Source organism: Mus pahari, chromosome 7, assembly GCF_900095145.1.
Source record: "Mus pahari chromosome 7, PAHARI_EIJ_v1.1, whole genome shotgun sequence".
In the NCBI taxonomy this organism is placed as follows: domain Eukaryota; kingdom Metazoa; phylum Chordata; class Mammalia; order Rodentia; family Muridae; genus Mus; species Mus pahari.
The window spans coordinates 72,218,733-72,233,658 of NC_034596.1; the positions used below are offsets into that span (position 1 = coordinate 72,218,733).

Below are 14,926 nucleotides of genomic sequence, written 5' to 3' on the forward strand. Positions count from 1 at the left end.
TGGTTGTGAGCCACCATGTGGTTGCTGGGATTTGAACTCNGGACCTTTGGAAGAGCAGTCGGGTGCTCTTACCTACTGAGCCATCTCACCAGCCCCGAGTTTTTTTGTTTTTTAAAGATAGTCTCATGTATCTCAAACTAATCTAGAATTTACTGTATAGCCTAGGATGACCTTGAACTCATGATCTTCTTACCTGCCTTCTAAGTGCTGAAATTATAGATATGTGCCACTACACCCAGCAAGCATTGACATATTAACAATCTTCATTTATTTATGGTTTCTGTTTATGTGTGGGTACATGTATGTGTGTCCTGGTGTACACACACATATCTAGATGGCCTAGGAAGGCCATAGGTCAATAACCAAGTGTCTTCCTTAGTCACTGCACCAGTTTCACTAGGCAGGGGGATCCGACAGGCCTCAGGATCCCCCTGCCCCCACCTCTCAGCTCTGGCACTGGTGTACTGCCAGGCCCAGATTTCTAACCTGGGTGCTGGGGATGGTGCTCGGGTCCTCGTGCGTGTATAGCAAGCACTCCATTGACTGAGCCACCCTCCCAGCTCCAGGTAGTTAAAAACAATTCTCACATTACTTAGTCCTGTTTGTACTCCTGGGAGCGGGAGGGCATGTGTGCCAGGGGATATGTGTGGAGATCAGGCCTGCTTCATTAAGGCTGAGTAGTAAGAGCCCTCACCTGCTGAGCCATTTTGCTAGCTATGTATTATCTTCACACTCTTCAGGAAGCTGAGGAGGACCTTGAACCTCCCTCTGAGGTTCTGACTTCAACCTTCTAAGTGCTGGGACTACATGCGTGTTACCATAGCTGTCTTACACGGAGCTGGGATTAAAGGCACGCACCAAAAAAAAAAAAAAAAGAAATGCACGCACCACTGTGCCTGTCTTAATGTTGAGCTCTCTCCGTTCCCAGGAATTCACATCCCCTTTAATACATAGTTTATATCAAATTATTAGTATTTTGCAATTTTTTGTACCGTATCTTATGAGTATCTAGTTTGATGTTTGTAATAATTCAGGGTTATTTTTAAAAATTCGGGTATACAGCCTGTAATGACTCAGTGGTACGGATGCCTGCCCCCAAGGCTGACGATCTGACTAGTGTTGGGTTAGTTGCCCAGCATCCACAGTGCTCTGAGTTTAATCATGTAGCCCACGTACACATATGTACCTGTGTACACACATACCCCCCTTGCTCACACATTAATAGCATAAGGTATACAATGATCATATTATCTGACTTGTTTGGGATTCTCTTCCTTGTTCCTGCACCTCTGTCAGTGGAGATTAGCCTGATGGAGAGCTGCAGATAACCAGCATATGTGTGATCTTGAGTTCGGTCCCCAGCAAGATCTGGAGGCTGAGATGCCCAAGGTTAGGGCCCCACTCTGGTGTCTGGTCGGGCTGCTCTCTGCTTTGACGGATGGTCCTGTCACTAGCTCCTCTAGAGAGGAGGAAAGCTGTGGCCCTGTGTGCTGACAGGACAGATGCGTCTCTTTTTTCTCTTTTTACCCTTTTAGTTACTGGGAACATTTTTAAAATTACATTGTGTGTGTGTGTGTGTGTGTGTGTGCGCACGTGCATGTGTGTTCCTTCTTCATCTTTTCTTTGATTCAGCCTCCCAAGTAGCTGAAACAAGTATGTATCTCTTTCTAAGGAAAAAAAAAAAGAGGGGAGCGCACTGGAGAGGTGTTTGGTGGTTAAGAACACTGCCTACTCTTTCAGGATTCAGGTTTGTTTCTCAGCACCAGCATGGCACCTCACAGCTGTCTGTAACCCTAGTTCCAGATCCAGTGCCATCTTCTGGCCTCCATAAATCTCAGGCACATGCTACAGGCAAAAACCCATATATGAATATGTGTGTGTGTGTGTAAAATAAAAATAAAATAACACAATTACAAAATGATTGCCAGATGTATGGTGCACACCTGTAGTTCCAGGAGGTGGATGCAGGTGGATCAAGAGTTCATGGTTATCATTAACTACATAGTGAGTTCAAAGCCAGCCTGGGCTGAGACCAATGTCTCAAAAGAGAAAAGAAAAAACTTTCTGTCTGAATATTCTGTAACTAAATGTGGAATGTTCTTTGGCCATGTGTAGTCTATGTGTATGTATATGTTTGTGTGTGCACATGTACAGGTAGGTATGGATAGAGGCCAGAGGTTGACATCTGTTGTTTTTCTCAGTCAGTCTCCACCATATTTTTTTGTGACAGGGTCTCTCATTGAACTTGGAGCTCGCCAATTCAGCTAGGCTGGCTGAATGTGAGCGGCATGTGGCCTCCTGTCCCCACCTCCCCCTGGAACTGCAGGCGTGCACTGCTGTGCTGACTCTGCACGGGTGCTGGAATCTGAACTCGGGTCCACATGCTTGCACAGGAGACGCTGAGCCTAGAGAGCCACGTCCCAATCCGGCTTACTCTGCCTATATTCTCACCCACTCTGTTCACATTAGCCCTTTATAAATTCTACCTAGAGGTTTTTATACCCACCCCAGAAATTTATGTACCTATATCTATGAGAGTTTTGGCCCTGTTTTTTTTTTTTTCTCGGTTACCTTGTACCTCTCCTTAAATGGGATGTTTCACTGTTACTCCGAATGATGGTTCTGATGATGATGTAGCAGAACAGAAATTTGTGTTTGTCATATGAAAAACATGCAGTTACAAAATTATAATAATTGTAACTGTATAGGAAAATGCATAAAAACAAAGGTGGGGAGCTCTCTCTCCTCTCCCTGCTTGGTAACTGTGACATGCAGAATTCTCTCGCTGTCCTGGCTGAGCTTAAGAATGAAGGAGCCCAGGAGGAGGGATGTAGCTCAGGGTGGAGAGCTTCCCAGTATGCACAGCGTGTTCCCCAGCATCGAAAGAAATGAAAAGAAAAACAAAACCCAGGACTTAACTTTCTCGTGGCTCCCAGTGTGACTGGTTTTTGCTTGTGTGTCCGTGTCACAGAACAGTCAGCAGTGATGGCTTCTGGGATAAATGTTTGGGTCTCTGGGAGTTTGTTTTGGATGTGGATTTAGTTCAGGGTTAGAAAAGTCAGAATAAGCTGCTGGACTACTAGCCTCTGGTAAGTAGTGGGACTTAACAAGTTGCAGAGAGGAGCTAAAGGAAATGCGCCCAGGAAGCTGAGGCACACTTGGGGCTGCACCAAGCAGCTGGAGATGTGGTTTCGGATGGTCGTCCGTGTTGGCCGGTACACTTCAAGGCAAATGAGACTGTCACCTAGACCTGCTCTTTGACAACACAGCCACGTCCAGGAGAGGGCACACGTGGTGAAGACAGCAGGTGTACGAAGTGTGATTGGAACGAGTCAATAACCATTGATGTCAGCCCCGCCCTTCTGACCCTTTGTTCTTCACCAGGTGACCCTGCCCTCAGCATGAGCCACTGGATGTTCCATCAGCAGGCGCTGCAGGAGTACATCCTGATGTGCTGCCAGTGTCCAGCCGGGGGCCTTCTGGACAAACCTGGCAAGTAAGTGTTCTCTTGGGGAGAGGGAATTGCCACCCAGGCTCACTTAAAGCCAGGCCCATAAATCAACCTGAGCATCCCTGTCCTTCATCTGCTTAGCTTAGCGCTAACATTGTGAAGGGGAAGCAGCAGTTAGGGTACCCCCCCCCCCAGTATCATTCAGCGGTCACCTCTGCTACTCACCCAGAGTAGTTCATCAAAGACCCCCCTCATGGGCACCTCCCTACTTCCCTAGAGAGGTAAATGGATGGCTGACTAGGTAGCTTTGGTCCCCAGAGATAGGGTTTCTGTGTAGCCCAGGTTGTACCAGAACTAGCTATATAAACCAGAGACCAGTTCAGTCTGGCCTTGAACTCAGAGATCTACCTGCCTCTGCCTCTTGAGCGAAAGGCATGTGCCACCGTGCCTGGCTTCCTTTACTTTTTTTGTTCTGTGTTTTTCTTGTTAAGTCCATTTAACTAGAATAGGATGTGGATAAGGTACAGATCAGTGGTGGGTGGAGCACTGCTCTGGGCTCAATCCTGAGCATAGTGAAACAGCGAAAAGAAATAGGCTGTCCAACCAATGACTGTTGTAAATAGATCAGAATCCACCAACTATTCTACAGTAAATTCAGTGACTAGATGCAGACGTGGGGTACTGTATATGGTACCGTAAATGAGAAAGGTAAATAAAATATGAGATGTCCTGTTATACGGATGCACATGTGCACACACACACATGCACGCACGCACGCTACTGCTGGGTAGAAGGCCTGGCCCAACAATTTATCAAGAGGAGTGTGATAGATTTCTAGACATTTTCCTAGAGAAATGCATTAATTTAGTGCTACCACTCTCAGAGAGCCCTTTCCAAACTGCTGGAAAGACTAAAACAGTTCCTGTGGCTGAGGGTGTGGCTCAGCGGTGACTGTCTAGCCTAGCAAGTGGGAAGCCCTGAGGTCCATCCTCCTCACTGCAGCAAAGCGAAGCAAAACAACCAACCAGCCACATAACAGAAGCAAAACAACCAACCAGCCACATAACAAAACCTAGTCCCATTGTTGGGCAGGGCTCAAAAAGGAGACCTCAAGACCACTGTTGAGAATAGCCATGCTTCCTCTGACCCTGCATAGAAAAGGGTCCAAGGTACATCTGTATCGCAGTCCTGTGGGTTCCTGTGGTAGGGAGGGGCGGGGCCGTCTCTGAGCTGTCTGTCTGTCCTTGCAGGTCACGTGACTTCTACCATACTTGCTACTGCCTGAGCGGCCTCTCCATTGCCCAGCATTTCGGAAGCGGAGCCATGTTGCATGATGTGGTCATGGGTGTGCCCGAAAATGTTCTGGTAAGGCAGGTGGAGGCTCAACGCCCCCTTTCTACAAGGTTTCCCAGGTCAGGGGACCTAGTTTCAGAGTGGCCACTGCATCCTGCAGAGCTGGCTCTGTCCCATGTGTGGGGTAAATTTGGAAACTTATGGCCCCACCCTTCTGACATTCAGCATCCTGAGTGAGGGTGTGAGCAGAGGAAATGCAGGACCAGGCAGAGGCATGACTTCAGTGGTCTGCACTGGGGGGCAGAGATGCAGTGACCTTATTGCATGCAGCCCATTGCTGACCCCAGCTCCCGCTCTAAGGCAGGCGCAGCTGTTACTCAGAGCCTGGGAACCTCTAGCATGGGCCGGGTGTTCCACTCACTGTATTATGGCTGGCTTCATCGCTCAACCTAGATGCTGTCTCTTCAGAGAAGGGGCTCTCCACATTGCCGTGTGCCAGTAGTATGCGACAGTTTGCTGTTTGTGTCATGTGGGTGTGCTTCCCCAATAAAGTGGCAGCCCTGGCCTAGGGATGTAGCTCAGGGGAAGGGTCTGTGGGTACACGTGTCTGCAGAGCCCCCAGCCCAAACCCAGCACAAGAAGGGAGTAGGATGTTGCCCACCATGGCCTGTTCTACAGCAGCCTAGCAGAAGGACACATTGAGCACCAGACATGAACCCAAGAAACCAACGCAGCTGAGACTGTCTGCAATGGCCAACAGATATAAATATTGAGCCTTTGCATCTGTCTTTTATGTCTTTCCTTTGCTTGTGTTGGTAAATATTTCAAGCCCGAGTGTGAATAGATAAAAAATCTTTTTTTTTTTTTTTTTTTTGGTCAGGGTCCCACTATATTACTTTGTAGCTCTGACTGGCCTGGAATTCACATTGTAGATCAGGCTAGCTGTCAGCTTTCTTGCCCCTGTCTCCTGGGGTGGTTGTGATCCTAGGTGGAGGCCACTATACTTGGTCCAACCTTTGGTGGGGCACGTGTGTGGGTGCACGTGGAGACCAGAGGGCAACCTTGTTGCTTGAGCATCTCACTGGGACCGTCTCAGAGTAACAGGGTCTGGCCTGATACTGCCTGGGTAGCCAACAAGCCCTGGGACCTTCCTGTCTCTGCCCCCCTGCTGCTGGGATTGTGTACCCCAACCACACCCGGCCTTTTACATGGTGACTGGGGACAGAACTCAGGTTCTCTGGTTTCTCCACAGACGTTTTACTAGCTGAGTCATCTCCCAGTCCCTCGGTGACTCTTTCTTGGACTTACAGGAGGGCAGTGGGATTGTCACAGAAGACCCCAAGCTTAATTCAGTTGTGGAAAGGGAGATTTGACTCCTGCAACTTGTCCTCTGACCCCTACCTGAATGCTGTGACATGGGTGGACCCTGTACCACACACTAAATAAATGAATGGAAAGACATTTTTTAATATTTGATATATATTTTTTATTATAATGTATTTTTCAACTTGTGTTTTAAAATATACTGGCTTCATGAAATTCAATGGGCAGCTTACCGGCCCCTCCCCCATTTTAGACAGGGTCTCTCACTCTGCAGTGCTGGCTGGCCTAGAACTCTCTGTGTAGACAGGCTACTCTTGAACTCACAGAGATCCACCTGCTTTGCCTCCTGAGTATGGGGGTTAGAGATGTGTACCACTTCGTCCAGCTTCCCTCTCCCATTTTGTGTCTCGGACACATTGTAGAGCCGAGGGCTGGGCATGCCGTTCAGCTGGTGCAGTGCTCAGCTAGCATGCATACAGCCCTCCGTCAGACCTCAGGGCTGTATAAAGAAGCACGGTGGTACACACCTGGAATCCCAGCCCTTGGGAGGTGGAGGCTGGAGGTCAGAAATTCTTGGCTGTGCACTGTGCATCTCCTCTGAGATGGAGGCCAGCCAAGGTTACCCGAGACCTTGTATGGGGGCTGGCAAGATGATTCAGCAGGTAAGGGTGCTTATTGCCAAGCCTCAGAACCTGAGACCACTCTGGAACCTGTACATTGGGAGAAAAGCAACTCGGGCATGCACGCACATGCATGCACACACCGAGACGGGGATGCAAAGAATGAAGTTTAAAATCTTCTCTGCAGTTTTGTCCTCTTCGTCACTCGCCCACAGTGAGAGGGCCCCAAACACTGGTCTAAAATTCTCCCGTCTCAGATCTTAAATTTCTTTCAGATTTCTGTGATGTAGGGAAATAATGTAAAAATTGAAATATGATCCGACACCTCTATCCTCCAAAGAGTTGTGCTCCCTTTTTTTTTTTTTTTTTTTAAGATTTATATGTGTGTACACTGTAGCTGTCTTCAGACACTCCAGAAGAGGGCATCAGAGTTTTGTTACGGATGGTTGTGAGCCACCATGTAGTTGCTGGGATTTGAACTCAGGACCTTTGAAGGAGCAGTCGGTGCTCTTAACTGCTGAGCCATCTCACCAGCCCCCATGGCCCCTTTTCTAATTACAAATGCACCTAATTACACCACACTGTTTAATAACCGAGACACATGTACAGGAGTAGGAAGAGTGAAAGCTGGTCCCAGGGCTTGCTGTTGCCGTCTTGTGAATGCTGGTGGCCTGCCTGCCAGCCCCAGCCTCTGTCACGGCCGACAGCAGGTTGTGAGAGGTTCGAGACGCTTTTGTGCACAGGGCTTTTTGCTTGTGTGTTACAGGTTAGGCTTCCCTGATGCAAACATTTAAAATCCAAAGCGCTTTACAAGTTAACCCTTTCAAGTATCATACTAGCACTCAGAAAGTTTTGGAGCCAAGAGTGGTTGTGTCCATCCGTAACTGCAGCAGAGGGGGATACATCTTGTCCAAAAAAAGGGGGGGATTCTTTTATTCCATAAAGAATTTGGTCATTTGCAGGAGAATGGTTACAACTGGAATCATCATACTAAGTGAATGGAGCGGTGTCAAATGTTTCTCTCATGTGTGGGTCCAAGTTATACAGACACATAAAACACATATGTATCTATGACATGAAACTAGAGATCAAGCTGTCCATGGAGACAAAGGGAATGAATGGGAAGGGGAGGGGTTGAAAAGGAGGAGGGGATGGGAATGCACTCACCACAATGCACGCATAGATAGGCTTCGACTTTACCCAGCCCCAGTGAATCTCCTCCCCTCTCACTTCTCCTTTCCTCTTACGGTTTTTTTTTCTTTCTTTTTTGTTTTTTCAAGACAGGGTTTCTCTATGTAGCCCTGGCTATCCTGGAACTCACTTTGTAGACCAGGCTGGCCTCCAACTCAGAAATCCGCCTGCCTCTGCCTCCCGAGTGCTGGGACTAAAGGCGTGCGCCACCACTGCCCCGCTCCTCTTCTGTTTTTGTTTGGTTGGTTTTAGTTTTGGAGTTTCTCTGTGTAGCCTGCTGTCCTAGAACTTTCTGTAGACCAGGCTGGCCTCGAACTCACAGACTTTCAGAGTGCTGGGATTAAAGGCGTATGCTATCACCGCCAGACTGCTTTTTCTTGTTTACTTTTATCTGCACTCCATATGAGAGAAAAATGTCATCTTTCTATGTCAGAGGTCTCAGGAAGGGAATCAGAAGGACAAGGGAATGTATTGCCAAGGGAGAATGGGGGTCCAGCAGAAGTGGAGGCCATGGGCAAATGAGAACAAAGCATGACAGTATACATGAAAATGTCACAACAAAAGGCAGATACCGGGCACACCTGTGATCCCAGCATGTGGGAGAAGCAGGAAGGTCGGGAGTTCAAGGCCAGCTTACATAGTAGATTTGAGGCCAGCCTGGACTAGATGAGACTTAAAAACAGAATGAAAGGAAGAAAATGCTGTAACAATTCTACTTGGTTAATTAAAAACATATTTAGTGATAAGTAAGTTACAGTGCTTAAGAAAAAGGGTTTGGAGCAAGGAGATAGCTTAGTGGTGGAGCACATGTCTAACATGTTAGGGTGTGGAGTCTGCCACATAGTTTCTGATTTCAGAGTTTTACATAAAGATGATTAACTGGTAAAGTCTATGTGAATATTCCAAAATCCAACAAACTCCAAAATTTATTTTGGCGTTTCTCCATGTCATTAATATACTTGAAAGAACACATTCAAATGTGATCTCTCTCTCCAAAAGATATATTTTTATGTACATTGGTGTTTTGTCTGCCTGTATGTCTGTGTGAGGGTGTTGGATTCCTTGAACTTGGAGTTACAGACAGTTGTGAGCTGCCATGTGAGTGCTGGGAATTGAACCCAGGTCCTCTGCAAGAGCAGCCAGTGCTCTTAAGTGCTGAGCCACTGTCCCAGCCCCTGAAGGCACGTATCTAAGTGGCTGAATAATGTTCCCTTGTGACTGTGTACGATGAGAGGGTTTCGCACATTTGGGCCTGGAATAAACCTGTGTGTCACTCCTGCTCCTTAGTCTAGTTCTGCCAGGCGCCTCTCAGCAGACACAGAGCCACTGGTGACGAACCTGCCTCTGTTCTCTTCACAGCAGCCCACACACCCTGTGTACAACATTGGACCTGAGAAGGTGATCCAGGCCACCACACACTTTCTGCAGAAGCCAGTCCCAGGCTTTGAGTACTGTGGAGATGAGGCGACCTCAGATCCTGTCACCGACTAGAGGACCCCATGGCTCTCCCAGCTCCCCCGTCAGACAAGGTTTCTCCATTTGGGTATAGCACGCTCTGTGCTACTGAGCCTTGGCCACTGTGGAGTTGTGGTTTCTTTGTCCTTTCCTGTCAAACAAAACAAAGCCATCAGCTCTGGGTTGGAATACATGGTGGTGTGATTTTTAAAATTATTTTCATACCTGTCAAACCAAAACTCTGGGAGCCGATGTAGCAAGGCAGGTTGGAGAGCAGTGTATGCTGGGAAGCAGCAGTGCCCCCGGCCCCATCCCGCAGCCAGGCCCACAATGCTGAAATGGAAGGCATCTGTGAGTATCTCTGCATCCCAGCCACTGCTGTGACTACACACACACACACACACACACACACACACACACACACACACACACCATTCAGTCACCAGACCGACATCCTCTCTGGTATAAATCTTAGCTCTGTGCAAGGGTGGGGCCATGGGGCCGGCCAATACGAGCTCTGGAACAGAGCACTGGGCTCCAGTAGGCCATATTTATGCTTGTCTCTTTCACCCCAGTCATCTGCAAAGGACAGGGGCCGGGAATGAAGAAGGGCCTTAGATTGAGCCCTCCCCACAACCTGGGGAAAACTGAGTCACATTGCTCTCCGAGGCCGTGTTTGGTATGTGCGAAACTTATTTTGTCCTTGGTATGATGACTACACCCAGGTAATCAATTATGAGTGGAAAACCAACCTCTAGGTCAACTCTGTGCCAGAGGAAGCAGCTCCCCCATGCCCAGCCCCTGCCTCTCCCCATCATGTACCAGGAGAGGCCCCCCTCCAGCTATGCTGTGGCCCAGGCTCCTTCTAGTCCTTTCTCCCCACCCACTCCTCCAAGACAGTGCTGTCTCTTCTCATCCAGAGTGTTAACACTACTAAGGCTTTCACCTTAATTGATCACTCAGGATTTGTTCCTGCCCTGTCCACTCCAGGCAAGTTGGCTGCTGCCGGGACAGTAGCCTTGGATGGTAGGGCAAGTGCTGGCGGTAATCCGGGAACTGCCCCTGCCCTTTCACGGTCTGTAGGGTGCTGAGTTTGGTTGTCCATCCTGCTACAGTCATAGCCAGCTCTTGTCACTGTCCCAGCCTGTGAGCAGGCAGATGGGAGCTTGGAGATGCAGCATGAGGTTCTTCCCCAAACCACTGGCCGTTTGCTGCCTCTGATTCCCTATTGCTTTGGTGTACTGGGCTATGTATTACCTCCTTGAAATAATAAAAGAGTAACATTTTCTATGCTGTCTTTTTTTTTTTTTTCAGAAAAAAAAATTAAATCTCTCTCCTCTTTCCTCTCTCTCCCCCCAACCCCCCCCGTGTGTGTGTGTGTATGTAGACTAGAAAAGGGCATCAGATCCCCTGGTCTGTAGTTACAGGTGGTTGTTGCTTGGCTCAGTATTTGTATCCTTCTAAGGACAGCAAGTGCTCTAGCCATTGAGCCCGCCTTCCAGCCCACTCTGCTAGCTCCTGTCTATTCCCAGAAAATTCCTTCAGGATGCCCCTTTGCTCTGGGGACTTCCTGTCTCCTGCATGTGAATGAAGGAAGTTGAAATTCATTCTTCCTTGTGCACCTCCTTCACACACTGAGTTCTAGTGTTTGTCTCCAGCCCGAGCAGGGAGGGATCTGTGCTCTGCCATTGCACAGGGCTGGGTGGGTGGACATCCTGGCCATAGGTAGGGGCTGGTATGGATATAGCCAGAATTCTGTGGCTACCAAGGGGCTCTCTGACAAGAAGGCAACTTTTTGAGGCTTGCTCCTTGGGAAAGGAGGATACCTCAGGGGGAAACTCCATCCATGCAAATAACCCAGAGCTGCATTCTGCCTGCAACTCCCATTCCCTGGAAATGTTTATTTTGCTAATAAAGGTTTGGGTTGCAACCCATTATCCTCAGTTTACCTCTCCACTGCTGACAGGCAAAGGCTCAGCGCCAGACACCTTGGGTAATGAAGATGACTGCGGTCATAATTGGGGTCAAGAAGCCGCTTTGGTCTGTGATGTCTTTATCTCCGGGAGCAGGGCCTAGAAGGATCAGTGGAGTTGGTCTAGAGTGAGGAGAGGGTACTGGTGCTGTTGTCTCCGGGTTTGTACTAACTTTTCTCTAGAATTCCTTTTCTGGAGAACTTCCCAACTGAGCCTTCAGGTGGGCCTGGAGAGAGATCTCAGATTTTATTTGATCCATATTTTATTATGTAGATCCTGAGTAAAAGACACTACCAGCAATAGCATTTGACTCCAGGAAACCTTTAAATAAATACCAAACTCCAACAGCTCTGGATCCACCTGAGCCCCACCTGCCCACCTTGGGGATTCTGCCAGCTGTTCCTGGCAACAGAAGGCAGGCTTCCGAGGTCAGCCAGGGAGACAGCCCCTTGGTGGCATTCTTAAACTGTCCTTTCTTTGTAGCCTTGTGTCTGAGTCAGTTAACATCAAGTGAGAGTCTAGCCAATAGCTCTTTGGACTAGCCTACACCATGGAACTCACACCGAGACCTGTCTTCAGGAAGTCTTCACTTGGCCCCACGTGTTTTCTGGGTCTGTGGGCTCAGGACTGCAGAGCCTATTCTTGTGGGTTCCTTTGAAGCACAGAACTGCAGTGTATCTTCCTGTGTCAGTACTACACAGCATAAAACCTGTTCAATGTACCACGCCACGGGGTGTTACAGACTAAATACCCAGAAAGGGGGCCACACAGGCCCAGAAGCCTGGAGGAGGAAGATATGGTGCCTCTTAGAACTGAGTTTACTTAACGAGAGCTTTCTGGGGTCAAAAGGCCAAAGCGGGTTACTGTAGAGTTCTAGCAGATGAAGGCTACATACCAGTTGCCAAGAGCCTCTTCCTGGTGATAAATTCCATAACAGGTCTATCAGGTAAACCTTAGGGACACTGAGAACCAGCGCATCCTCCCTGCCTAAGCTGTCCCACAGACTCTGTAGTAGTAGGACTCCATAGGAAGCCACTTAAAACCATACAGAAGCAGAGGCCATAAAAATGCTTAAATATTAGTGCCATGGGAGAGCCTCAGCCCAGGGCTAGAGTCACCCAGACCTTGCTGTGTTGCTTCCTGGTGCTTTAACCCATCAGACAGAATTTAAACAGCAGTAAGAGGGAAGCTGTGAGGGTTCAGGGGTAAAGCATGCCACCAAGCCTGACTGCCTGAGTTTGATCCCTGGGTCCCACATGGCAAAAGGAGAGAACTGACTCCTACAAACTGTCCTTCGATGTCAATGTGTACACTGTGACATGCATATGTATGTATGTATATATGTATGTATATGTATGTATGCATGCACACCTACATGCACACAATTTAGTTATTTATGAATTTTATTATTTTAGTATATACTGTAATATTTTAATATATAATCAATCTGTGAGATTATATTAGTAATTGTTAACAAATTGTGTTAATAATTATTAATAATAATTTAAAGAAACTTTTGGGGCTGCTGTGATGGCTCAGTGGTTAAGGTTTGTTGATCTAGAGGACCTGGGTTCAGTTCCCAGCATCATATGGTGGCTCACAACTGCATGTTAACTCCAGTTACAGGGGGCTCAACACTCTCTTCTGGTTTCCTTATACACTAGGCATACATGTATGCACACGTACTTGAAAGGAAACATGCATATACAAAAATACATCTTTTACAAATGAAACTGTAAGAGGCAGATGGTTGCATATGCCTTACACTATTTCATCAATACTAACCCTATATACTGTACTTTGGGTAGGAGCTTAATAGCCAGGTATTAGAGATGGATCTGTCTGGAGCCAGAAATAACAGCTTAATGGTAAAATACTTGCCTAGTATGCTCAAAGCCTAGAGTTCTGTACCCACCATCACAAACTGAGAAGAGCAGAGCAGCAGCAGTAGCAGGTGTTTGATGGTCCTGGGTGCAGTGCAGTTGTGGCTAGTGCAATGTGTAGGACCCATTGGCTTGAAGTATTGGCTGTCTGGACAGCAACGCTGACATTCCATCACACAGATTAAAGCTTGTCTCAATTTCACTCAAACCACCTCTTGGAGAAGTATGTTCCAGGAAATGGCAGGAGCTCACTATAGCTTTCAGCTTCTGAGTCTAGAAGACTGAATCAAAGCCCCAAGTGGGAAATGGATGTGTTCATACCTACATGCTGTCTAGACTCTCACTGTGGCCTAAAAAGCTATGAGCCCTGCACAGAGCGCGTGTCAGGGAAGGCACAGACTGGGCACTTGTCAGTGACCTCCTTCCAGGGTAAGTTTGACTCAGGGAACGTTTGCTTCTCTGAAGCTGATCTGAGAGCTGGGCAGTGCTGCTTCCATCTGGGAAAAGGGGACGCTTCAAGGGGGAACTGCTTCCCTGTGTTCTGTTTTATCAACTATAACAACAGGTTGCATACTTTTTGTAAAGAAAACCAATACTTTTAGGTTTCGTGGATAAAACATTCTCTTGCAACCCTCAACTCTCCTCCACCACAAAACCACAGGAGTGTGGCTGTGTCCCAAGCCAAGCTGTGCCTATGAAGACAGGTGGTGACCCAGATTTAGGAGGTGTGGCCCATGGGCTGCAGTTGGCCCTGGTATATATAGATGCCATCTCATCTGTATTCATTCAGTGTTCTGCCAAATCTTCATGGCTGGGATGTTTACTGTGAGTCACATAAAATGCATTTGGTCAGTAAAACTCAAGCTAAAGATTGCAGCCAGTCATACACTCTGCTCGATGGCATTCATTGCCTTGGACATGGATGGAGAATACACAACTACAGATAACAGTAATACTGACAGCTGTGTGTGGTGATGCACATCTGTAATTGCAGGATTTAGGAGCAGAGACAGAAAAAGCCCAAGTTCAAGACTAGACTGGGCTACAAAGGAACCTGACCATCTAGGTTCGTTCGTTCGATCCCTGGACCCCAGGACCCACATCAGAGGAGACAACTGACTCCTACAAGTTGTCCCTTGATCTTACCATATGCACTGTGACAAGCATGTGCATATAGCTGTGCACACACATAAATTAATAATCTAAAAACATCTGGAGCTGAAGAGAAAGGAAACAGGCAGACATAAGAAGAAAACAGCAGCAAAAGGTAACTTAGAGGATGAACTCTCGACATCTGCCCCGCCCGCCCTGCTTCCTCCAGCAAGGCCACACCTCCTAAACTTCCCCTGGCAGCACAACTAACACAGGACCAAATGTTCAAATCCTGAGCCTGCAGCCCAGAGAGGTGGAACTCGCCTTTAATCCCAGCACTCAGGAGGCAGAGGCAGGCATATCTGAGTTGGAGGCCAGCCTGGTCTACAGAGGACAGCCAGGGCTACACCGAGAAACCCAGTTTCAAAACAAGCAAACAAAAACAAATACCTGAGCCTGTGAGGGACATATTTCAAATACCACAAACTCCAAATAAAAATTGGGGTTGTAGTCAGCAGGAGAAACTTGGGAGGTCAGTTACCTCTGCTGGCCACCACGGTGGACGAGGTGTAACGGAAACCTAGGTGACAGTTGCCATCTATTCCGCCCCAAACCAGTCACCCTCACTTGTCTTTGCTTCAACTA

General features: G+C 47.7%; 1 protein-coding gene across 1 annotated transcript in view; it reads left to right on the top strand.

Moving 5' to 3' along the window:
- The window catches only part of Fntb (farnesyltransferase, CAAX box, beta), a 93,729-nt gene extending 83,108 nt beyond the window's left edge, over positions 1–10,621 (top strand). Inside the window, exons 10-12 of the mRNA XM_021201830.2 lie at positions 3,385–3,496; positions 4,702–4,816; positions 9,238–10,621. Coding sequence (XP_021057489.1) covers positions 3,385–3,496; positions 4,702–4,816; positions 9,238–9,369 — 359 coding nt within the window. The 3' untranslated portion in view covers positions 9,370–10,621. The remainder of the gene's footprint in view (positions 1–3,384; positions 3,497–4,701; positions 4,817–9,237) is intronic.
- Positions 10,622–14,926: the final 4,305 nt, after the last annotated feature.